Source organism: Aethalodelphis obliquidens, unplaced genomic scaffold (assembly GCF_003676395.1).
Source record: "Aethalodelphis obliquidens isolate GAN/ISIS:26980383/991018 unplaced genomic scaffold, ASM367639v1 scaffold3, whole genome shotgun sequence".
NCBI classification, from domain to species: domain Eukaryota; kingdom Metazoa; phylum Chordata; class Mammalia; order Artiodactyla; family Delphinidae; genus Aethalodelphis; species Aethalodelphis obliquidens.
This window is the reverse complement of record NW_020837947.1, coordinates 53,028,256-53,052,344: the sequence shown is the minus strand read 5'-3', so window position 1 is coordinate 53,052,344 and position 24,089 is coordinate 53,028,256. Positions and strand designations below refer to the sequence as shown.

At 41.6% G+C, this 24,089-nt stretch overlaps 1 protein-coding gene across 2 annotated transcripts; it reads right to left on the bottom strand.

Moving 5' to 3' along the window:
- Nucleotides 1-1,852: 1,852 nt before the first annotated feature.
- Nucleotides 1,853-21,748, bottom strand: POPDC3 (popeye domain cAMP effector 3). 2 transcript variants are annotated; one of them, XR_003429340.1, is made up of 4 exons: nucleotides 21,555-21,742; nucleotides 5,084-5,449; nucleotides 3,679-3,787; nucleotides 1,853-2,686 (listed from the first exon to the last, which is right to left on the bottom strand). XR_003429340.1 is itself a non-coding variant. In XM_027089628.1 (4 exons), exons 2-4 carry the CDS (start codon nucleotides 5,195-5,197, stop codon nucleotides 2,405-2,407), a joined length of 876 nt encoding a protein of 291 aa, XP_026945429.1. In that variant the 5' UTR covers nucleotides 5,198-5,449; nucleotides 21,555-21,748; the 3' UTR covers nucleotides 1,853-2,404. The 2 variants fall into 2 exon arrangements, 1 of the variants encoding a protein (XP_026945429.1); XM_027089628.1 differs by having other exon boundaries at nucleotides 4,713-5,449; nucleotides 21,555-21,748.
- Nucleotides 21,749-24,089: the final 2,341 nt, after the last annotated feature.

The following is a 24,089-nucleotide window of genomic DNA, read 5'->3' as shown; positions in this document are numbered from 1 at the left end:
CACATCTCTCATTTGCCAGCAACTACACTCCCATATACTCTGCCTTCTCTCCTTAACTAATGATTGTCTATTGACCTTGACTCATCTGCTCAAGGTCATCACTCCAGCAATTCACCCTTCCCTTCCGGATCATTCCCATCAGTATACAAATATGCTGGTGTTTCTCTTAAAAAAAAAAAACCAGCAAAAACATCCTCTCTCTTGATCCCACTTCCTGCTCAGGCTACCAACCATATCTGTTTCCCTTCACATCAAAACTTGATAAACATACTTACACTTGCTCTTCCAGCATCTTGCCTCACATTTCCCCTCAACCTCCTTCAGTCGAGTTTTTGTCCCCAGTCACTCCACTAAAACCTCTCCTGTCAAGTTCACCAGTGACCTCCATGCTGCTCAACCCAATGGTTGATTCTCAGACTTCCTGTCACCTGACTGTCGGCTACATTTGAAGCAGCTCATCACTCGCTTCTTGAAACTCTTTCTTCCCTTGGCTTCCAGGACTGCACACTCTTGTTTTTTTTCCTACCTCACTAGCTGCTCTTTCTTGCACCCTCTGCTGACTCTTTCCCACCTCCCTGTCCTCTTAACAAGGGACTGTCCCAAGGAAAGGTCCTCGGGCCATTTTTTCTTTTGAATCTACATTCACTCCCTTGGCCATTTCAACTAGTCTCATCACCTTAAATATCACCTATAGGTGAAATACCCCCAAATCTTTATCTCCAGCCCAGACCTTTCTCTTGAACTCTAGACTCCTCCAACTATTTCCTCTACTTCAGAGTTGAATAAGCATCTCACACTGAACCCTGATCTCCCCTTCCAGGTCCACGCCTGTCCCCATCTCCCCCAGTCTATTCTCAGCAGACTAGCCAACGTGATTCTATTAAAACGTAGGGCAGATCACATCACTCTTCTATTTAAAACTCTCCAATGGCTTCTGGTCATTCTCAGAATAAAAGTCAAAGTTCTTGTCATGCTTATTAGGCCCCCATATTACCTCTTTGCCCTCTCTCCCGTGTGCTCATTCGATTCTAATCATGCCAGCCTCCCAGCCGCTCCTGCTTTTGCCTAAAGACCTCATTTGCTCTCCTTTGGCCCAGATGGCTCTTTCCCCAAATAGCTGCATGGATCGTTCCTTTGCTTCTTTCAGGCCTTTGCTCAAACATTACCTTTCTCTCTCGGGCCTTCCTTGACCACTATTAAAATTGCAATGCCCCTTCCTAGCCACCTTCCCTGATTTAGCTGTCGCCATGGTACTCTCTCTTTCTACCTCTAGGTGTTTCTGATTTATTTTATTATCTGTCTCCCTCACCTCCAGAATGTGAGCTCTATGAGGGATAGGATTTCTGTTACCTGAAATATTCCCAGTGCCCAGGTCAGCACCTGGAGCCACAGTAGGTGCTCAGTATACACTTGTTAAATGTAGGATGCTATTATCTTTCTACCAAAGAACATGGCCTGCACGTGAGCTTCAGAAAACCAGTGTTTTCCAGGTAGGGATCAGATCTGTCTCTTTACAAAGCTGAAGGAATGGCTGGAAGGCAGACACCCATGCTTGCAGCGGCGTGCTTGCGGTGGGTGGAGCTTTCAGTAGGAGTCCCTCACTGTCTAGCCAAACCACCCCCTCTTGCCCTTTCAGCTGAACATGGAAAATTGAGATGCTGTGCTACATTTTTACTATTTATTCACAAGTATTCTTTTTACTCAGTAATTAGTATGCAGCTTTATTTTTCATGAAATGCCGCTTTTAAAATATGTTATTGTAATGATTAGGACTATTACTGTAATGTACTGTAATCATTACTGTAATGATTAAGCGGATGAACTATTTGTAGCAATAAAATAGTCTTCAAGATTGGCATACTGTTACCTCTTGCATTTATTCTGCTTTCTAGTCATATTAAATAACTTCACATTTAAAATAAGTAATTGCTGCTCACCACAATAACACATGTTGCTTTCATCAGAGGTTGTAGCAAAAAGTGAATTCTGGAAACACTGGTGTGGACAGTAGCTACCCACTCTCCTGCTGAGAGTACTTACTGCTGCTTCTTGAGAAGCAACACCTAACTAACTCAGTAGGGCAAGGCAGCAGATTTGAATAAGTCTGAGGACATATTTGAGAACGCAAAATTTCATTCTCCCAGTGCTGATGCAGAAAAGGACAAACTGCCCATAGTTACTCACCGCCCCCCCCCCATATATTCCAATGAGAAATACAGAAAAAAAACTTGTAAAATGTCTTCACAATGCACACATTGAGATGAATGAAACAGCTGGCAGCGGCATCTCGCCTCTGAGTTGGATTTAAAAAAATATTAGTGAGCTCAATTTTCTGTATTTTGCCTTTTCATTCGGGGAGTGATGAAGAGAGTCTTTTATCATTATAAAACTGCAGGCTTCGGTGTCATTTATCACAATGTCGTCTGGAATTCTGAAAATGTTCTGTCAGGGTTGATCTGGACATTTCAGGACTTGACATTTGATAGAAGTTGGGTAACCGGATATCGTAATGGTATCTTTTTCCTATGTATACCCTGTCATTCAAGGCATAGAGTTTATCTGCAATGTCACTGCCAATTAAAACTGAAAACAGGCGGGAGATGTAACGATGCTGAGCCAAGAGCAAGTACAATTTCTTTCTCCTCCAGGACACATATCGACAATCAGTTTCTGCTGTGAGCGTTACCTAAACGAACATAAGACCACACGTAATCAGAGATGAGGAAGCAAGAAACATTCTGCCATGTGGGGTTTCTTTGGCCCCAAATTTTAAATGAATTTCTTGTGCTGATTTTAACTTTAAAAAAGCCTACCAACCCACAATATATTGTTAAAATAGAAACTACAAAACTTATTACTATCTGTGTAATTTATAACATGAATAATCACAATGTTGTGCCCATCTCCAGTTTATCTGTTTTCTAAGTTTCGGTATCTAGATTTTGCATTTCAGTGAAGTGAGAGTTACTTGATATTAAAACATAATAAAGTTGGCTAGTGTTAGAGAAATATTTCCAAGTCAATCCTGAAGACTGTAAACATTTAACCCTAATGCAGCTTCTGCAGTACCGAATAGAATTAACCTATTCTGCATATGTATATGAATTTGTATTACAAAGACACACACATGGATACACACACATGTATGTTACATGTATTAACCAGAGGAAGTATACCATAAGAGACAGAACCTACTGAAAGGATTATCTTTAAAAACTACCAGATATGGCAGCAGAGTAGTGACAGTAAGTTTAGCATTTTGTTGCTAGAAAACAACTGAAATTCATCAGTATTTTGAATTTTAAAAGTCACTTATTTTGTAATAAGGGCAGATTTTTTGTTCTTGGTGTTTTTCTAAACTGTGACAGGTGGCAGTGTTTAGAGTCAAATATCAATTAATTATATTTGAATTCTCAGTTAAGCAAAGAAAAATTTAAGAATATTTATCACAGACTCCTTTCTGTCATATGTAATACCCAATCTTCTCCTTGTTGCCGGACCTATAAAGTGACATTAATCAGCAAGACTCAAGCGGAACTGGGAAGACATGCGTGATACTAAGTACATTCCAAAGCTAAATATAAATCATTCCTATGTCATCTGCTGCTCTGTTTGCTTGTTTGCCTGTTTTTAAACAGGAAGAGGCAGTGTTCACAGTGTGGCCTAGTTATTCTTTACCTGAAAAATGCCTTCCTCTGTGGGTTTCAGTGAGTCCCATTCAGGAGAATCCAGGAACTGGAAGGGGAAGATGTAATGCAGAAATTCGCCATCAACTGTCACTCTGATCCTACAAAGGACATCAGTTATGAGGGAAGGAGAAAGAGAGCACTAAGTTGGGGACGAGGATACGGAACAGTATTTCCGATCTCTGATGTTTTTTATGACTTTTAAAATCTTTAAGGGCAAAATATTAAATTCATACATTACAAAAAGTGACAAAAATCCCCTTTAAGATTTATGTACCGCTGTTCCTCCCATGGTTAGGATTCTGGAACAGTGGGTAAGATTCATCAGAAAATTCATCAAACTGTACGTTGATGATATGTGCCCATTTCTGTGTATATAATATCTTTCAATTAAAAGTTTCAATGCACTCAGTCAGATTTTAAATTAAGCAGGAGAACACTGAAGAACATAAAGAAGTACCACTGGAAATACCTCTGTAAACTAAATATTTAACCTTTTAAAAAACATGAATAATCACATTAGTATTTCTTCCTCCAAACTTTCTGTTTTCAAATTTTATATATAGTGCACGTCCCCTTCTAGCAAGTGGGCAATTGCTAGAATTTACTGAAAAAAATGATCATTATAAAATTTAAGTGTTCTTTATTATTTAGAAGAATGCCCTAGCAGAATCTGTTCAAAATACTTTGCGTGCTAACATAAGTATTCTATGAATTTAAGCTGGCATCATCCTCTGGACTCTCATGATTAGCTTGGAAGCAAGTAGCATATCCAGACAAACCAATTCATACATTTGATTTCTGTGAAGAAATATTAAGACTCTAAATTATAACCTGCTTCAAGTAAATAATACCCTGTACTCTAAATGCCTATGTCCATGACTCATGTATCAAGGGCTTTCTTATGCCTCAGCATGCTAAATGCTGCCCAGGACTATGCTGTGTTGAGATGGAAAATGCAGCAGAAAGAAACACAAGCTAGTAAGGAATAAAGAGGAAAGACATGCAAGCGTCAAGAGTACACACCTTCCTGAAACAAGCAGGGAGAGTTTGTCAATGGAGGTTTTCCCCTGCATGGCATAACAGTGCTCCTTTTCCAAAGTAACCACTTCTGAGCTCAGAGCAATAGTTCTGAAGTCAGGCAAAGAGGTCCCCAGAGGCTGGAAGAGGGAGCTGTACAACAGCTGAAATTCTCGCGCAAAGGTTATGCTGCGAACTTGATAGGCGATGTGAACGAACCGCATAAAGCAGATGACAAACAATATAAAATTCCAGGAAAATATGTCAGCTGCACAGACATCTACCCAAGCCCAGATAGCAGAACAGAGGAAACCCAACCCCAGCAAACTGAAGACGTAAAGGAGCCCGAAGAATCCACTGCCACCCATGAAACCTACTACAAATAAGATACTGGCAAGATGATAGATGGCTCCCTCGGCCTCTTGCTTCCAGATGGTGCAGACGGGGTGTTCATCTATTAGGTTCTTCCATAAACTTGAATTTCTTTCCATGGCTGTACTACCGTCTGGTTCACTTCTCAGTTGATGTTAAATGATATCGAAGCAAGTAATTAAGTCCTTTGCTTTTCCATCATCAGAGTTTTGCTCAGTCTTCACAAAACCAGAGAAAGCCCGGACACTGGAGTTGGGGTGATTAAGGGTTTGGTGTGTACGGATCTTGAAAAACTAAGAATCCCATGCTAGCATCCTTAAGTTCATCTGGGCTCCTGATTTAGAACTAGCCCAGAAATATTTTGTGGTTTCCTGTGTGAGAAGAAAACAGAAAGGATTCTAATTAAACAAGGAGAATTGAGAAGTATATTCAGTGAGTCATCAGCATTCCTTATTCAAGTTGACATCCTATTTTCTATGAAGTTAAAATGTTTTCAGCACACATACTGAAAGTGTTAAATTTCTAGGATATAAAAATGCATATTTCAGAGTTAGGCTTATTAATAATAATAAATTATTTACAGAAGTATCTGTTACAATTAACTAACTACATATTTTTCAAGAAAGCTAATAAGCGCTATAATCAGCTGGTCCCTAGAAGAGTAATTCGGTATACCTCAGAATCTCTTGGGACAGTGACTAGATAAGCAGATTCATAGACTGTTTCTGGATATACTGAGTCAGAATCTCTGAGGGTGGAGCCTGAGTGTTGGTATTTTGAACAAGCTCCCCACATGATTTTGATGCATCGATCCATGGCCTTCCATGGCCCACCCTTTTAGAGATACTGTTTGACAATACGTTATTCACTCTTTATAGGTGAAGAATTCGAAGCTCAGAGAGGCCAAGTAATTTATCCAAGGCCACACAGTGGTTGGTGGCAGAGCAGAACTTCAGGACTTGAGCCTGTGTGCTAAATCCAATCGTGTGGTCTCCCATGAGAGATATTTTAAATCAGGCACTGGAAGGAGCCCTAATAAATCAATAAACATAAGAAACACACAATTAGGAGTCAGATTTTAAGGGCACATAGTAGACTGTGAAAATGTTTAATTAATTAGAGCTAAATTATTTGGGAAATAAAAATTCAGTTCTCCTTCACTGTATTAGAGGCTATTTCAGGTTAAAGGTTGCATCCATATAACTAAATAAATAATAGTAGAATTCCTGCTACTTACACATCTATTTACCAGATGGTCAAAAATGTTAGCGACTTGTTCCTCTGCACATATATTCTCTACCCTTTCAGCCATATGGTATAAATGCTAATATGTGATCTGACTCAGGAGAGATTTAACCATGATGACAGAGCTATAGGATATGTATCATTTATCACCAGGTTTCTTAACAATAAATGGTTTCAGTGTGAGGCATTCATTAGATTGACTTTTTTGAAACCAAAATAACATTCAAGAACCTTGAACTTGTGTGCTGTATTTAGTGTTTTTATCTTGAGATGGATTTTTCCAGAACACCTGTTAATAAAATATCAGATATCATAGATCTTGTCTCATAGAAAAAAAGTACACAAAGAGAGGTGAAAATGACTTAGCTGAAGTGAAAAAAGGAATAGTGTTGCTACCAACAGAACTAGAAATGAAAATAAAGAAGCTGCTGCTGCTGAAGTTCCTGGTTTTTCATCTTGGACAGTGATTCTCTTCTCTGCAAGTAATGACATTAAGAACATCACCAGGGCTTCCCTGGTGGCGCAGTGGTTGAGAGTCCGCCTGCCGATGCAGGGGACACGGGTTCGTGCCCCGGTCCCACATGCCGCGGAGTGGCTGGGCCCGTGAGCCATGGCCACTGAGCCTGTGCGTCCGGAGCCTGTGCTCCGCAACGGGAGAAGCCACAAGTGTGAGAGGCCCGCGTACCGCAAAAAAAAAAAAAAAAAAAAAGGAACATCACCAGGTGAATCATGAAAAAAAGAAACAACAACACAGACCTATAACTTACAACCATATTGTTATTTCTACTCATGCTGCTTTCAAATACATTTTACACAGTCTGCATCCCTCTAATTATCACTCCACACATCTCTCTGTGAGAGATGAGATTCAAGGCAGACTGGCATGCTGAATATGTTTCATTTCTCCTCTTTAAACAAAACACAAAATTATATATTACTGCACATTCAAAACAAAGAAACGTTTTTAAAAAATACAATGAGTGGTGACAACTGTGAAATGCAGACTGCAAATGTCAGTCCCCCTGCTGTTTAACTTTTAAAACTTGGGTATTTGAAATTAATCAGTTCCTTAGGATGCCAAGCACAGCCATGAAGCCAATATTAAAAAGCACCGCCAGTAGAGCTCTGAACTTGGGTTTGAACTTCCTGAAAAATTTATAATCCTCAACAAATTGTTAAAATGATGCTAACAGGGAGAGGCCACGTAAAATGTTTGTGGCAATTCAGAAGGGAGCTTATGGGAATCTTGTCCCCTTCAACTCTTGACTTGGGGGATATACTGGGCCACCTACATTCCTGGAGTGTGACCCATTATGATTATATGAGGAACTGTGTTTCCGGCCCTTCCCAGTCGGCTTCTGTTTCAATAAGCTGCTACCAAGCCATCTTCCTATCCTTGACACCGTCTCACTCAACAGGGAGTGCTGACTTGCCCTGATTAAATTACTCCACACCCAGCCTTTCTCTGCTTGGTGTGTTTTTATTCAGTCACCAAAACAGATGTACTTTATTAGAAGAGGAAGAACTGACAGGGGCAGGTGATGAGCCTGAGTGTTCCTCTGACATGTGCCAGCAGCACTATACGAATGCTGCACATGATTCATCAACCAGCTGGCTGCTTGAAAAGCCTGTAGGCCTTAAGTCATGTTTTTGGGTAAATAAATGCTGAAATGCCAAAGGAGCACAATGGATTTCTTAAGCACTAAAGTGGGTCTTCCCTGCAAAAGAAGTTAACACATGGGGCTACAAGTGACGGAGACAAAATAAAGGGCAAATAAACAAAATATTTCCAAGTTTGCTCTTTACATTGTAAGACCCTGAGTTCTAGGGAATAAGGAAATGTAAAGGCAGGCACAAAGATGCTCAGTGAAATGTGATCTAAACCGGGTGGCAAACTGATGAAGATCAGCTCAGAAATGGCAGTTATCGGTTCAGAACGTGGACATTTATTACCTCGCGGCATCACACTTACGGCTGTGAGGGAGGCAGTATCTCAGGCACCACGCTCAGCCTACAGATGAGCAAGGAAGGGCACCAGACAGGTTAGGTAACTTGCTTCAGGGAAAGGAGGCAGTAAGTCACAGGGTGGAAGTTCCAGTCCTCCACTCAGCTTCATGCCCTCTCCAGCAGGCAATGTGTCTTTCAAGGTTGTGAATCTGATTTAATGTGTTGGGAGACCAGTGGGATATTCTGCCAGGACAGCTTGGCAGTAAAATAATAATCCTGACAGTGGATATTTGAGACCTGCTATATCTGCTTGTACTGCTCAGTCCATAATGCTTAGAATACTGCCAGGGACACAGACATAGAAAGGCACTCATGAAGTAATTTGCTGTATTATTATTCAACATTGACTCACTTCCTTTTCTAGATTCCAGAATTCTTAAGGGGCAAAGACAAATGTTTTTGTACTTCTGACCCTTGGCACTCAGTGAATGTGGATTGAACACACTGGTATAGAGGTACAAGCCCACTCTGCCTTTTCCATCCCCACTCTCTATCCAATTCAACAGATGTTCTAACATCTTCTGTCACCTAAGGGAACAGAAGTGGAGGAGACCTTGACTGAGGGATTGGGACATCACTTATTTAAGATGTCTGGCACAACTCCAAATTCATAGGAGAATCCTTCTGTCTTTTTAGAACGTTCAGTTCCTTAAGAGCAGTTGAATTCCTGATCTGATTAAAACAACTCTGGTAGCATGTGGTATTGTGTTAGTTTGGGTTGCTAGGCAACGAAGAAGATCAAAATTCCATGAATATTCTACTCATTAATTGGAATCATATCCCAACTTTGGTGTGTGTTCCATATAGGAAATAATCATGAACTTAAAGTTAGTTTTTGCCCCCCAATATATATGATCATGCCCTAATCGCTGGAAGCTGTGAATGTAATCTTATTTGGAAAAAAGGTCTTTGTAGATATAACTAAGTTAAGGATCTCCGGATGAGAAGACCATCTTAGATTACTTGGATGGGCCAAATCCAATGGCAATTGTTCTTATAAGAGACACACAGAGGATGCAGATAGAAGAGGAGGATAGAAGAGGAGGAAGCAATGTGACCACAGAGGCAGAGACTGGAGTGATGCAGCCATAAATCCAGGAATGCCGACAGCCACCAGACACTGGAAGGGGCAAGGAACAGAATCTCCCTTAGAGCTTCTGGAAGGAGTACACCTACCAATACCATGATTTCAGACTTCTGGCCTCCAGAACTACGAGAGAATAAGTTTATGTTGTTTTGAAAAAAAAAAAAAAAAGCTAGTTTTCTCTGCTTTTTTTTTTTTTTTTGCAGTACGCGGGCCTCCCACTGCTGTGGCCTCTCCCGCTGCGGAGCACAGGCTCCGGATGCGCAGGCTCAGCGGCCATGGCTCACGGGCCCAGCCGCTCCGCGGCATGTGGGATCCTCCCGGACCGGGGCACAAACCCATGTCCCCTGCATCAACAGGTGGACTTTCAACCACTGCGCCACCAGGGAAGCCCTCTCTGCTTATCTTTAAGGAGCTGCACTTATTCAGCAACTATGTGCCAGACATATTTGAAAAATTGTCTCATTTAACCTGCACAACCCCATTAGGAAAGTACTATTATCTCCATCTCACAGATGAGAAAACTCAGAGAAGGCAAGTAAGCTGTTCAAGGTTACCACACTACTCATATTGGAACTAAGATTCCATCCAAGTCTGCCTGACTCTGAAACTCACAGTTTAAACTGCATCATTCTGCTTCCACAGTACCAGGATTTAGAAAATGTAGGCCTCAGTTTCCTCCCTGCTATGTAGATGAACTCAAGACATATTTATTCATCAGTAAAGCAGAGGTAGTATCACCTATTCTGTCCACTTTAAAGGGTGCTGGAAGATTCAGATGAGAAAATCTTTATTAAAAATTCTTAGCAAATTTTTAAATAACATAGAAATGCCATTGCTGTATTTGTTGCTTGTATGTTATAGAGCTGAGCCATTTGGAGAATACAGTTTTCAAAAGTTTTCTTTCCCTCAGAGGATTACAGTTGAAGACGAACCATCCTTATACTGTAAATTCTAAATTTACTCATTTCTGCAGGAGTGATCTCTATCATTCTTCCCTATCTTGTGTCCTGGCCACCTACTGCTGGCAGGTATAGACCCAGAACCAACCCATCCTTAAGTCTTCACTTTCCAGTGGCCGAGAAGCCAGTCTCTGGAAGCCAACAACTCTTGTTCCTTAGATTAGTGTTTAGTGCTTCCCAGCAGGTGTGCCCAGATCACTTCCATCAGAATCACCTGGCCACAGCCAACATCATCTTCAATGGTGAAAAACTGAAACCATTTCCACTAAGATCAGGAAAAAGACAAGGTTGCCTACTCTTACCACTATTATTCAACATAGTTCTGGAAGTTTTAGCCACAGCAATCAGAGAAGAAAAAGAAATAAAAGGAATCCAAATCGGAAAAGAAGAAGTACAGCTGTCACTGTTTGCCGATGACATGATACTATACATAGAGAATCCTAAAGATGCTACCAGAAAACTACTAGAGCTAATCAATGAATTTGGTAAAGTAGCAGGATACAAAATTAATGCACAGAAATCTCTTGCATTCCTATGCACTAATGATGAAAAATCTGAAAGTGAAATTAAGAAAACACTCCCATTTACCACTACAACAAAAAGAATAAAATACCTAGGAATAAACCTACCTAAGGAGACAAAAGACCTGTATGCAGAAAATTATAAGACACTGATGAAAGAAATCAAAGATGATACAAGTAGATGGAGAGATATACCATGTTCTTGGATTGGAAGAATCAACATTGTGAAAATGACTATACTACCCAAAGCAATCTACAGATTCAACACAATCCCTATCAAACTACCACTGGCATTTTTAACAGAACTAGAACAAAAAATTTCACAATTTGTATGGAAACACAAAAGACCCCAAATAGCCAAAGCAATCTTGAGAACGAAAAACGGAGCTGGAGGAATCAGGCTCCCTGACTTCAGACTATACTACAAAGCTACAGTAATCAAGACAGTGTGGTACTGGCACAAAAACAGAAATATAGATCAATGGAACAGGATAGAAAGCCCAGAGATAAACCCACACACATATGGTCACCTTATCTTTGATAATGGAGGCAAGAATATACAATGGAGAAAAGACAGCCTCTTCAATAAGTGGTGCTGGGAAAACTGGACAGCTACATGTAAAAGAATGAAATTAGAACACTCCCTAACAACATACACAAAAATAAACTCAAAATGGATTAAAGACCTAAATGTAAGGCCAGACAATATCAAACTCTTAGAGGAAAACATAGACAGAACACTCTATGACATAAATCACAGCAAGATCCTTTTTGGTCCACCTCCTAGAGAAATGGAAATAAAAACAAAAATAAATAAATCGGACCTAATGAAACTTAAAAGCTTTTGCATATCAAAGGAAGCCATAAACAAGACGAAAAGACAACCCTCAGAATGGGAGAAAATATTTGCAAATGAAGCAACTGACAAAGGATTAATCTCCAAAATTTACAAGCAGCCCATGCAGCTCCATATCTAAAAAACAAACAACCCAATTCAAAAATGGGCAGAAGACCTAAATAGACATTTCTCCACAGAAGGTATACAGATTGCTAACAAACACATGAAAGAATGCTCAACATCATTAATCATTAGAGAAATGCAAATCAAAACTACAATGTGATATCATCTCACACTGGTCAGAATGGCCATCATCAAAAAATCTACAAAAAATAAATGCTGGAGAGGGTGTGGAGAAAAGGGAACTCTCATACACTGTTGATGGGAATGTAAATTGATACAGCCACTATGGAGAACAGTATGGAGGTTCCTTAAAAAACTAAAAATAGAATTACCATATGACCCAGCAATCCCACTACTGGGCATATACCCTGAGAAAACCATAATTCAAAAAGAGACAATAGCCAGGACATGGAAGCTACCTAAGTGTCCATCGACAGATGAATGGATAAAGAAGATGTGGCATATATATACAATGGAATATTACTCAGCCATAAAGAGAAAAAAAATTGAGTTATTTGTTGTGAGGTGGATGAACCTAGAGTCTGTCATACAGAGTGAAGTAAGTCAGAAAGAGAAAAACAAATACTGTATGCTAACACATACATATGGAATCTAAAAAAAAAAAAAAAAAAGGTCATGAATAACCTAGGGGCAGGACAGGAATAAAGACGCAGACCCAGTAGAGAATGGACTTGAGGACATGGGGAAGGGGAAGGGTAATCTGGGACGACGTGAGAGAGTGGCATGACGTATATACACTACCAAATGTAAAATAGATAGCTAGTGGGAAGCAGCCGCATAGCAGAGGGAGATCAGCTCGGTGCTTTGTGACCACCTAGAGGGGTGGGATAGGGAGGGTGGGAGGGAGACGCAAGAGGGAAGAGATATGGGGATATATGTATATGTATAGCTGATTCACTTTGTTATACAGCAGAAACTCACACCATTGTAAAGCAATTATGCTCCAATAAAAACGTTAAAAAAATTTAAAAACAACTTTATAATCTTAAAAAAAAAATCACCTCGGTAGCTTGTTAAAATGCTCCTTCCCTGGCCCCACCCCAGAACTACTGAGCCAGGAAGGGACCCAGAATGATGCATTTCTGATAGGCTCCCAGTTGATTCTTATGCACACTACAGTTTGAGAGCCATTATTTTATCTTGTTCCTGAAGGATCTTTGAGTTATCCTTGCTTGCAGAGCCTCAGCTGTGTCCATTCCTGGCTGACCACTGGCTGTCCTCCCATGCTGGTTACTCCATGTAATGTTCCCTGATCCCTAGTTGTCTGTCCATGGCTGTAGTGCTGGTGTCCGTGCACCATTCTGCTATCTAGTCTGTCCAGTTGGCATTACAACTTAAGAGAAGAGTCCTAGTCTTAGCTGTGCCCCTAAACAGCGTGTGATTTTAAGCTTCCCAGACCTGTTTCCTCATTGATAAAATGAAAGAGTTGGACAAATAATGTACGGTTCCTTTTAGCTCTAAAATAACACAACTCTCCATGATATGAAATAGAACATTATTCCTAGCATAGGTCAAAATGTAGAGCTGAGGGGCAGAACTGAATTACGACTGCAGATCTTAACACCAGGTTTATGACTGGGGCCCAACTCTAGAGATTGTTTAATTATTTAAGAACTGTGGTAGGGCCCAGGCACTGGAATTTTTTTCACAAATTTCCCAGGGATTTTGTTATGCAACCAGGGTTACAAACTTTTAGGGGGGTAGGGTTGAGAGACACCAGAACATTCTGTAGAGTAAAGGGTCTGAATTTTAATCCTTATTATTATTTTTTAAAAATTTATTTTATTTATGGCTGCGTTGGGTCTTTGTTGCTGCGCACAGGCTTTCTCTAGTTGCGGTGAGCAAGGGCCACTCTTCGTCGCGGTGCACAGGCTTCTCATTGCAGTGGCTTCTTTTGTTGCGGAGCACGGGCTCCAGAGCACAGGCTTAGTAGTCATGGCACACGGGCTTAGTTGCTCTGTGGCATGTGGGATCTTCCCAGACTAGGGCCTGAACCTGTGTCCCCTGCATTGGGAGGCAGATTCTTAACCACTGAGCCACCAGGGAAGCCCTTATGCTTATGTTTAAAGGGCTGGAAAGGCCCATTTTCTCCTGTGTGTCTTCATTTCCATGCTTTGCTCAGGTCAGGAGGCATTTTTCTTCCTCACCAGTCATCTCCAAGGGGGCTCAAGGTTTCCTTTCCTTAACATGGTGGCTGAAGTGCACCTTCTAGGTTCTGAGTTTTTATGGCCTTTATTATCGGTCTACACGGCTTCCACTATATATTATATTGCCCATTATACATATTTTCCTTTTTAAAGTGTCATAATTTGCTTATTCTCTCAGTTGGGGTATATATTTTAAGTATTTTTTATATAGCAATGATAACAATGCTCAGGGAGAAAAGCAGTGTGTAGAATATAGTTTTGGAACAAGCAGGTTAATAAGCCAGGAAGTCCAAGTGAGATATGATCAATACCTGAATCAATGGCTTAGGTGTTGGACTAAGAAGAAAGGAAAGCATATATTAGACCATGAGGAAGAAATGAAAGGAAGATGTGTCTCTACTGAGACAGAGGAACAGAAAAGGGATGAAGATGCTTTCATCTTCCTTTCATCCCTTTCTTTCCCGAAGCTTGGAAAGAAATCAGAGGAAAGGGGGACTCATTTTGAGTCATGTTTAACCTGATGCACTTGGTCTAGCAACAGAGTTCACAACAGAAGATAAGGGGCAGGATGGAGGGGTAGGTAACAGTTGTCTTGTAATAACACAGGACAATCCTGAGTAAGGACTGGAGCTGGCAAGACTATCTAGAAAGTTGAGTACAAAGAGAAATGAGAGTTGAAATTAAACGCCCATGATCAGAGGCCTTAGAATTCTAGGGGTGTGCTGGCTATTGCAGGAGCCAGGAGCCACATGTGGCTGTTGAGCCCCTGAAATATGGCTGGTCTGAAGTAAGATGTGCTGTGCACAAGGGATTGCGAAGACTTAGTACAAAGATAAGGAATAAGTCGCGAATAATTTTTATATTGGTTACATGTTGAAATGATAATGTTTTGGAAATACTGGATTAAATAAAACATGTTATTAAAGCTAATTTCACCCATTTCTTCTTATTTTTTAATGTTGCTACTAGAAAATTTTAAATTACATATGTGGCTTGCATTATATTTCTCTTGGACAGTGCTGGTCTAGAGCCTCTCAAGCAATAAGAGAGAGGAAATCCAAAGACTTGACATGATGCTGTGCAAACAGTGCATATGTATAGCATATAAATGTATAAATATGGAAGAATTATCTAAGATTAAGAGCAAAGAGTTGATATCAATGTAAATGATATTGGCTACAATATTCATATGCTACAGTCAGATGTTATCCAAGGCATAGATGTGTCACCATCTGGTTTCTGCCTAAAAAGATGGCCAGCTCCACTACAGCTCTTGGCCTCTTTATCCTACCAAGGAAGGCACTACTTTTTCCTTTTCCCTTAGGAGAATTCTACTTTTCTAAGCAATTATATTACATGGTCTTGTTTTATCATTTCATCTTCTGATGATACCTCATGGTATACACTGTAAATCTCAGACAGACAATCTTATAAATTTTATGCTGGAGATTGGATTGTGGCCTTCTGGATTCCAGAAGGTCCACACCAGCCTTTATTTGCACATCATGCCTAAGTCTCTTCATGTACCACTAGGCTTCTAGGCTGGAGTATGCCTTTGACTTTTCATACCATGCCCACAGGCTACGAAGGGCTTCTCTGATTCTCTTGTCTCAGCTAAAGTCACACTTGATTATCTTCAGCCATGTTTGCTTTCTCACTTTATCATGTACGGTGATAGGGAGAATTCTAAGATTCCTGCCCTGCTTGTGTGCACGCCCTATAATCCCCTTCCCTTGAGTCTGGGCAGAACCTGTGAATGGCATGGGACAGATGCTCCCTTGATTAGTTAACATTATATGGCCAATGGTGCTGGAGTAGTCACCACTGCGATTATGTTAAGTTATATAACACTCCACTGTAGGACTTGAGAGGGATTGGAAATGAGACAAACATATTCTTACTGGCCTAGAATAAAGCAGACACCATGCTATGACATGCCTATGGGGGCCACAAGGCAAGGAACTGCAGGCAGTATCTGTGAGCTGAAAGAAGTACCCAACCAACAGATACCAGGATAATCAGTCCTACAACCACAAGGAGCTGAATTCTGCCAGCACCCTAAAAAGCTTGGAAAAGGACCCTGGACTCCAAATGAGGGGTGCAGTGTGGCTGACACCTGGATTGCAAGCTTGTGAGGCCCTGAGCTGAGGATCCAGTTTAGCTGTGCCTGGACTTCTGACTCATAAAAACTGTGAGATAATAAATTTATGTTGTTTTAAGCCACTAAGTTTGTGGTAATTTGTTACAAAGCAATAGAAAATGAATACACACACAGTATACACCAATACTAACTATACATGAGGCTTTCCATTAATCTAATAATCTACATTCTATGACGGACTTGGAATATAGGTCTGTGGAGCAGAAGACACTCAATCCTTGCTAGATTTAAATTAGGAAAATCAGGTGGTAACAGGTCTTCAGTCATATCTGGAAAACAAGAGGGCAGCAACGAAGACCCAACGCAGCCAAAAAAAGAGAAAAAAAAGAAATTAACAATTTTTGGAGCAACAGAAGGCTAGGTTGAGTCCTATGTTGAATCATGCAGTGCCCTATAATTCTTAATTTGAAGACACAGCAGTAAACCTCTCCTTCTCAAGCTCATCATTTGATTGCTTTAAACAAACAACCCCCATACTCTGCTTCAAGTTCTTCTGACTTTCCATGTCCTGGAAATGGTTAAAGGCATAAGCAGGAAGCCATTCACCTTTGATCACCTGTTATCATGTCAAGCAGTAAGTTCACCTAAGATTCCTGATGAAAGATGCAAGAGAAGCTGGAATCACGAATGCATTAACAGTTTTTTCTTGATATGAATCCAAGGTAGACACCTTCACTTACCTCTCCTCCAAGTGTCCTATATGCAACAAATGAACTCACTTTTTCTATGTTTATTTACTTCGGGTTCTCATTTTCCTTCCGGCAAACACACCTATTAAGTTCATGTGTGCTAGCTAATTGGCTATAATCTTTCCTTTGTCATTTTTTCGGGCTTAATGAGCACATGGATCACACACCAGGGTCAACGATGTTTGAAACCACCAAACCAGCCACTACTGGTGCTAACAGGAGCACTTCTGCAGGGAATGACCATTTCAAGTGTTCGTATATAGACAGGAGCTTTCTCTTTGGCTGTGAGAGAGATTGTTCACTGGTCCTCCATCCACGTGCTGAACGGTCTTTCCATTTCTTTGATTTCTTTCAGCCTCGTTGTTATTGACTTTGTAGCACTTGAGCTTATTCTAGCCATAGATGTTTCTTTTTTGTGCATTTCCTGTCATGATCTGCGATGTGGATTATTCCCTTATTCCTGCTGCTCAGGAAATACTACATATTCTCTTGATTCTTTCAAAATATTTGATTATCTCAAGCTTCTCTTCAATATTGAAGCTTTCCTTTTGCATGCACTATTTTTCTTTTTTGAATCAAGATGCTTAAACATTCTTGGGATGTTGAATGAGTGTGTTTTTATGTAGAAAAATTCCTAAGTGCAAAAGAATAGCAAAACACAATCTTGCAGGATACCATATGGTGAACCAAGGTAGCTGGTAGACGTTGAGGTCTCTGTGTGTTGGCATTTTGTGTATTCCTACAGGGCTCAGTTAGCTGGTTGCAGTTTACTGTGTTCACCTGGTGTTTCTGGCTGAGTAAATCATGTATAAGCAAGTGCAAAATTTGTGTTATGCTCAAATTGTTCCCTAATATTTCAATTGCATTGGAATGACGCTGGTTTTCAAAACAAGCATTATAGCATAATTGACTGCATCATCAACTTTCAAATGGCCAGGAAAATATTACTAATTAACATACGCAGTAATTCAATAAATTCCTGCCCTCATGGGGCTTGCATTTTAGTGAATTTCAAATGTTGACATAATTAAAACCCAGCTTCAAATTATGAGATCTAAAATAATCTAAAAGTACGTCTTATATGCAAAAAACTTAAGCTACTTAAAACTCATTTAAAGTCAGTTGTTGCATATTGAATTTTAAAATAAATGCTACATTTTAAAAGACAGTCTAAAGTCTTGAAAACCAAAATGCAAACAAACTTGTTTTTTAGAACTTCCATCAAACACCAAAAGCAAACAGACAAATAAACCCCCAAACATTATATGTGTCATTGGAGTACCACATTACACAGTAATGTGTCTGTATCCTTCTGGTTGTATAAATGCAAAAAAGACATATGGAATGATCTTCACTTAATCTTAAGGGTGGTTATTCTTGTATGGTGGGACACTACTTTTTTCTTTGCACATACCTGTATTGTTTGCTTACTTTATTTTTTATTTATTTATTTTTTTGGCTGTGTTGGGTCTTCATTGCTGCGCAAGGGCTTTCTCTAGTTGTGGCGAGCAGCAGGGCCTATTCTTCCTTGCAGTGCATGGGCTTCTCATTGCGGTGGCTTCTCTCGTTGCAGAGCACGGGCTCTAGGTGTGCAGGCTTCACTAGCTGTGGCACGTGGTCCCTAGAGTGCACGGGCTTCAGTAGTTGTGGCACGCAGGCTCTAGGGCACAGGGCTTCAGTAGTTGTAGCACGTGGGCTCAGTAGTTGTGGCTTGCGGGCTCTAGAATTCAGGCTCAGTAGTTGTGGTGCATGGGCTTAGTTGCTCCGCAGCATGTGGATCCCTGGACCAGGGATCGAACCCATGTCCCCTGCGCTGGCAGGTGGATTCTTAACCACTGCACCACCCACCAGAGAAGTACCTGCTTCCTTTATAATACTCTTACAAAACCAAAAGGTGGTTTTATATTAATTTGAGAATTTTTAAATACAAAAATTTCAGAGAATAAAAATCCATGAATCCAACAACCAGAATTAACAAATATCATGTGATATTTTTGGATCCTTTTAAAATAAAAAAAATTTTCACAAAAAATTGAAGATCACCACGGATTGCTCTCCAGTATCATTCCCCACCCATCCATTCACTCTATATAATTGTATTTTTCTTTCCTGTCCATATAGAATAATTTTTAAAATTCCAATTAAAAATGAAATGCTAGATTAGAAATATATCTTATAAGGTGGGGTTTTGTTCAGATTCACTCTTAAATTTTTGTTCTGATGAATAATTTTAAACATATTCCAAAACAGAGAAAATAATATATAATGAATCCCTATATACCCATTACCAAGATTCAACAATTGTCAAGATTTTGCCACATGGAGTTTCTGAAATCAAAAGCAAAAAATTGTGACCTACTGTTCAACCTACAGTTTGTTCAGTCAATAAACAAACACCTACTCAGGAAGACAGGGAGAACTAAGATGAGCTGTGCTCTTATTATGTGCCAGACACTGGCTCTTGCCTATGCTGACCCACTTAGGAGTCACAACAACTCTGCAACCCAAATAGTATTATCAGCATTGTTCAGAATGGAAAATGAGGCTCAGAGAGATGAAAGTTCTTCTATAGGCTCAGCTGCTACAGACCATTTTCTAGACCATAAATCCCTCCTCCCCCGCCAATTTCAGTGTGTGTGTGACAGTCACTAGAGGTTATTCTGCTGAAAAGCACAAAATGAGAAGATCTCACTTGGGGTCTGTATGAATTGATCCCTGAATTCTCTGGGCTGGAGGAGGATCCAGCATTGTTACAGGAACTTTAAGTCAGCAACTTTTGGTTATTTATTTAATTTATAAAATAACCGGTTGTAAATTTCACTTTAAGACATTTTTGTCTAACTACTTAGATAAAAGAGAGAAATATTTTCCCCTTTTCTTTAAAAAACAAAATCACATTAATGACTCAATATACTCTTGTAAATTCTTACTTATTCTCTATAGCTCATAATCCCAGCTGACCAACACCCATAATTAGAAAAAAAGATTTCAATCGCAATTTGCAGGCTTGCAAATCTATCCTGGATATTTTCCAAAGCTGTTTCAAAACTTCTTGCCTGTCATGTCGCTATGTGTTGTTATGCTCACACACTACAGCAAGTGCTTCATAACCATTCTTGATCTTTCCTGGGGACTGTTTCAAAATAAGCAGACGTGAATGCTCCAGTGTGTCAACCCTATTAGTCAGTCTTGTGATAAGAAGCATGGGATTTGGGCTTCCCATGACACATTTTTATTTAATAACATAGAACATCACCATTTAGAAACCCAGGATGCACAATGATTCAGCTATTTGAGAGACTGATGAGATTAAAGAAACTCAATTATCAAATGTCTCCCAGTTTATATGTATAAAGTTTTAGGACAGATAACATCTTACTCTAGATTTCACTTAATATTTGTATCCCAAACTCTTCAAAAGACAAACCCAGTCTCCCAGAGAAGGAAAGAGGCTTAAAGATCATCTGGGATCAGCCAGACCTCTTCATTTTGCAAATGTGGAAGGAGATCCAATTTTTGTTTTGTTTATATTTTGTTTCAGGTAGTTCTTGTTTGGTTTTCTCTTGCCATAAAGAACAATGCCAAGTTCCTGTACTGTCACACCAGGGATATGTTCATGCAACAGTCCTTGGTATTAAAAATAACAGAAAAGAAAATAGCCACCAAACTTTAGTATGAACAGAGAGCAATAATTTTTTTAAGGCTGCCATAAAACTCAATTGCAGTGTGCAAGCTTGCAAACTGAAACTACCTAACCACAAAAGTTGGAGTGAAACGTCAGGAAGGAAGGCTGTCACATTCTAGAAGTTTAGAAAATCAAATTCGGTTATGTAGAAAAGTGGGTTTCTAATTCTACCTTTCCATTTATTTACATATAGAACTTTTTGCAAAATATCTCCTGACTAAAACAATTTTTTTTTTTTGGCCATAGTCCTATTACTGTATTTGATTCTGTGCCTTTAATCTTTTCTTAAAATACAGACCCTCAAAATGTATCATACCTCTGTAACCGACCTTGGTGAGGAGGTAATTTAGTGGTTTTCAAACGTCTTTTTCTTTCCTTCCTTCCCTTTTTTTTTTCAGGGGCATTCCCCAAATAGAGTAAACAGGTCAGCGTGACCTTGGATGAGGTAGCTTTCTCGGTCCCCAACTCAGCGTGAAACCCTGCCCCTAGTCAGACCCTTTGCAGAAGGAAACTTGCCGCCGCTGCCCAACTTCCCCAAGGCCAACCTAAAGATATCAGGGCCCCCAGAAGCAGCTTTTCTCCCTCGAAAATCCGGCCTTTTGGGGGGACTCCAAGGTGCCCGGGGCAAGAGTGGGACCAACAGCAGAGGTGGGAGGAAGATTCACCTCTATGCGAGGACGACCCGAGCGCCCAGGGCCCGCGCGCCGACCCGCAGCAGCGATCCCCCCACGGCCGCCAAGCTCGAGCGGCGCCCCGCGGACCCGGGGCTAGCCGCTGGCTCGAGCGGGGCTGGAGCCCGGCGCCGGAGCGGCGCGCGCAGTAGCACCGGCGGCGAAGCACCGGCGCTGCCGGGGGTCTGCGGCAAGCGGCCCCCACCCGGGGGCGGGGCCAGCACAGAGGCCTCGCCCGGCGAGCGGCCCCGGCGTTGCCAGGTGTGAGGGTGCGGACGGCGGCGGGAGAGAGGCGGCCGAGGCGCCCCGGCTCCCTCCTTACCTGTCCTTCCCCGGCCCCGCGCTGAGCTCCGGCCTCGCGCCCGGAGAAGTTTCCCAGCCGAGCGCGCCGGGCCCTGGCAGCCGGCGTGAAGCCCCCGGCGCCCGGCTCGCGCTCTCCTGGCCGACCCCAGGCAGGCGCCCGCATCCGTGCCCGGGCGCTCGATGACCGCAGCCCGGCTCCGGAGCGGCGCGGCGGTTCAGGCGGGGGCTGGGCACAGGCGCGCGCCCCAGGGGCGGCGGGGGTGGCGGCGGCCGCGGGCGCGCGGGGCCCGGGCAGCCCCAGCCTCCTGGGAGTCGCCGGACTGCTGATCAACTTAGCGATCGCGGCGGACCAAAGTTTGCGAAGATGGGTTTCCCGAAGTGAACACCAATCACAGTTATAAAATGAACCTCGTATTATTCGCTGTTATCCTAGGCAGTGAGACATGGGGTTGACTCTGGGATGGAAAGCAGCTGTACGTCTGCCCTCTCGCTACCTCACACCCAACCCCACCGCCCCGCACTGTAAACAAAAAGAGGTGAAATTACCTGAGAGGGGATGGGAATATTTGGGTGTATAGGACAGAGAACGTTTAATATCTTGATTCAAATCAATGAACGTCTGAATAAAGCAAATGTATAAAGAGCATGGACGATCACAGAAGGAAAAAAAATTAAATACAGATGATAAAAAAGTTCAAATCAGTGATGAGCCAGTGCATGCAACTTAAGGCAAAAATCAAATACATATTTTCCTCCTATGAAGTTAGTGAAGTTTTCTTTGGTTTTGGTGGTCAAACCGTATGGTGGTTGGTGAGGGAACAGTGAAATACAACTTACTCGAGGGTTTCCATCTCCTCCCCTCTCTCCGCACCCTCATTCGTGTTATATAACTGTGTTGGTGACAGTGATTCCAGGAACAAAATATTTACTGAGTAATCAGTGTCTCTTTTGGTCCCCAGAATAACAGTTAAAGTAATATAAATGGTAAAATTAACCTCCTTTAATTGTTACTGGGACTGAGGGCCAAAAATTAACCATATTCCTACAGCCCGTGCACAGCTAGAAACCGCTTGTCTTCCAGGCTTTTGCTCTTACTCTTCATTCTAGGGATTGACTCAGAGATGTTGGAAATCCAGTTTAAACTGGATATGGCTGGGGAAGTGAGAAGGTCATGAGCTTTGACATCAGATGTATTCTGGGTTTAGATTTTACTTCTTATTTAGTGTTGTACATTACAGTGTTTTTAAGGATTATATTCATGGTCATTTTTAATTTAAAAACTCAGAAGCAGCAAAGATATGCTTGTGTGATAGATTGTAAGGTGGCTTCATTATTCCCACTGCTTCCTGGGTTTCATGCCTTGGTTGGATCCCCTCCCCTTGAGTACATTTGGGACCTGTGACTTGTTTGTAAACAATAAATACAGCACAGGTGATGGATGCCACTCCTGTAACTACATTACTCTACAAAAGACTTGGTCTTGGTAGCACACTCTCTCTAGAGACTGTCCGTTTTGGCTTGATGAAGTAAGCGTCCATGCTGGGGAAGTCTACGGGGCATGGGGCTGTAGGTGGCCTCTAGGACCAGCCTCTCACCAACAGCCAGCGAGAAGCCAGGGCCCTCGGGTTCTACAAGCACAGGGAAATGAATTCTGTCGACCACCTAAGTGGCCTTAGAAATGTTCTTCCCCAGTCAAGCCTCCAGATGAGAATGCAGAACAGAGGACACCTTAATTTTGGCTTCGTGAAACCCTAAGCAGAGGACCCAGTTAAGCCATGCCTGGACTCCTGACCCAGCAAAATTGTGAGGTAGTAATTGTGTGTTATTTTAAGCCATTAAGTTTGTAGTAACTAATACAACTTGTATGTGTGGTTCAGGTATTCAACATATTAGTACACACAGTGTAGTTCCTTCTTTGATAAACTTGGTGTTAAATATTGCTGTCCTGATGCCTTCTGTTTTTTCTCTTTTACTCCTTCACATACATGTCCCTGCCTAATCTTCACTGCAAAGTCTTCATGAGACAAAAACTAATGAAGTGGTGCCCTATGGATCGCCACAGGTCGAGGGCTCTCTGGGACTTCCAACTGCATTTCTTTTTTTTTTTTTTTTGTGGTACGTGGGCCTCTCACTGTTGTGGCCTCTCCCGTTGCGGAGCACAGGCACCGGACACGCAGGCTCAGCAGCCATGGATCACGGGCTCAGCAGCCATGGCTCACAGGCTCAGCCGCTCCGCGGCATGTGGGATCTTCCCGGACCGGGGCACGAACCCGCGTCCCCTGCATCGGCAGGCGGACTCCCAACCACTGCACCACCAGGGAAGCCCCCAACTGCATTTCTGCTTCAAAGATTGTGTATCTGAGATCCATAGCCTTCATCCCTGCAGGTCCTTTGGGATAGTCTCTTGACTAAACCTCTGTGGCAGGACAGAAACACAGTCAACTCAGGTTGTACAACTCAAGTTGCAACTGCAATGTGAAGAATACTTATGGTAAAGATCTAGGAGCAATTAAGTACTAAACCAGGTCTCATTTAATCTAGTGTACTTGCTTGT

What these genes read in the sequence shown, in the direction of transcription:
- POPDC3 (XM_027089628.1), bottom strand. Translation starts at nt 5,197, where the DNA reads ATGGAAAGAAATTCAAGTTTATGGAAGAACCTAATAGATGAACACCCC. An exon ending in TCCCTGCTTGTTTCAGGAAG is followed by an intron (nt 3,788 to 4,712) that starts GTGTGTACTCTT and finishes TGTCCTTTGTAG; the next exon opens with GATCAGAGTGACAGTTGATG. An exon ending in CAGAGGAAGGCATTTTTCAG is followed by an intron (nt 2,687 to 3,678) that starts GTAAAGAATAAC and finishes ATGTTCGTTTAG; the next exon opens with GTAACGCTCACAGCAGAAAC.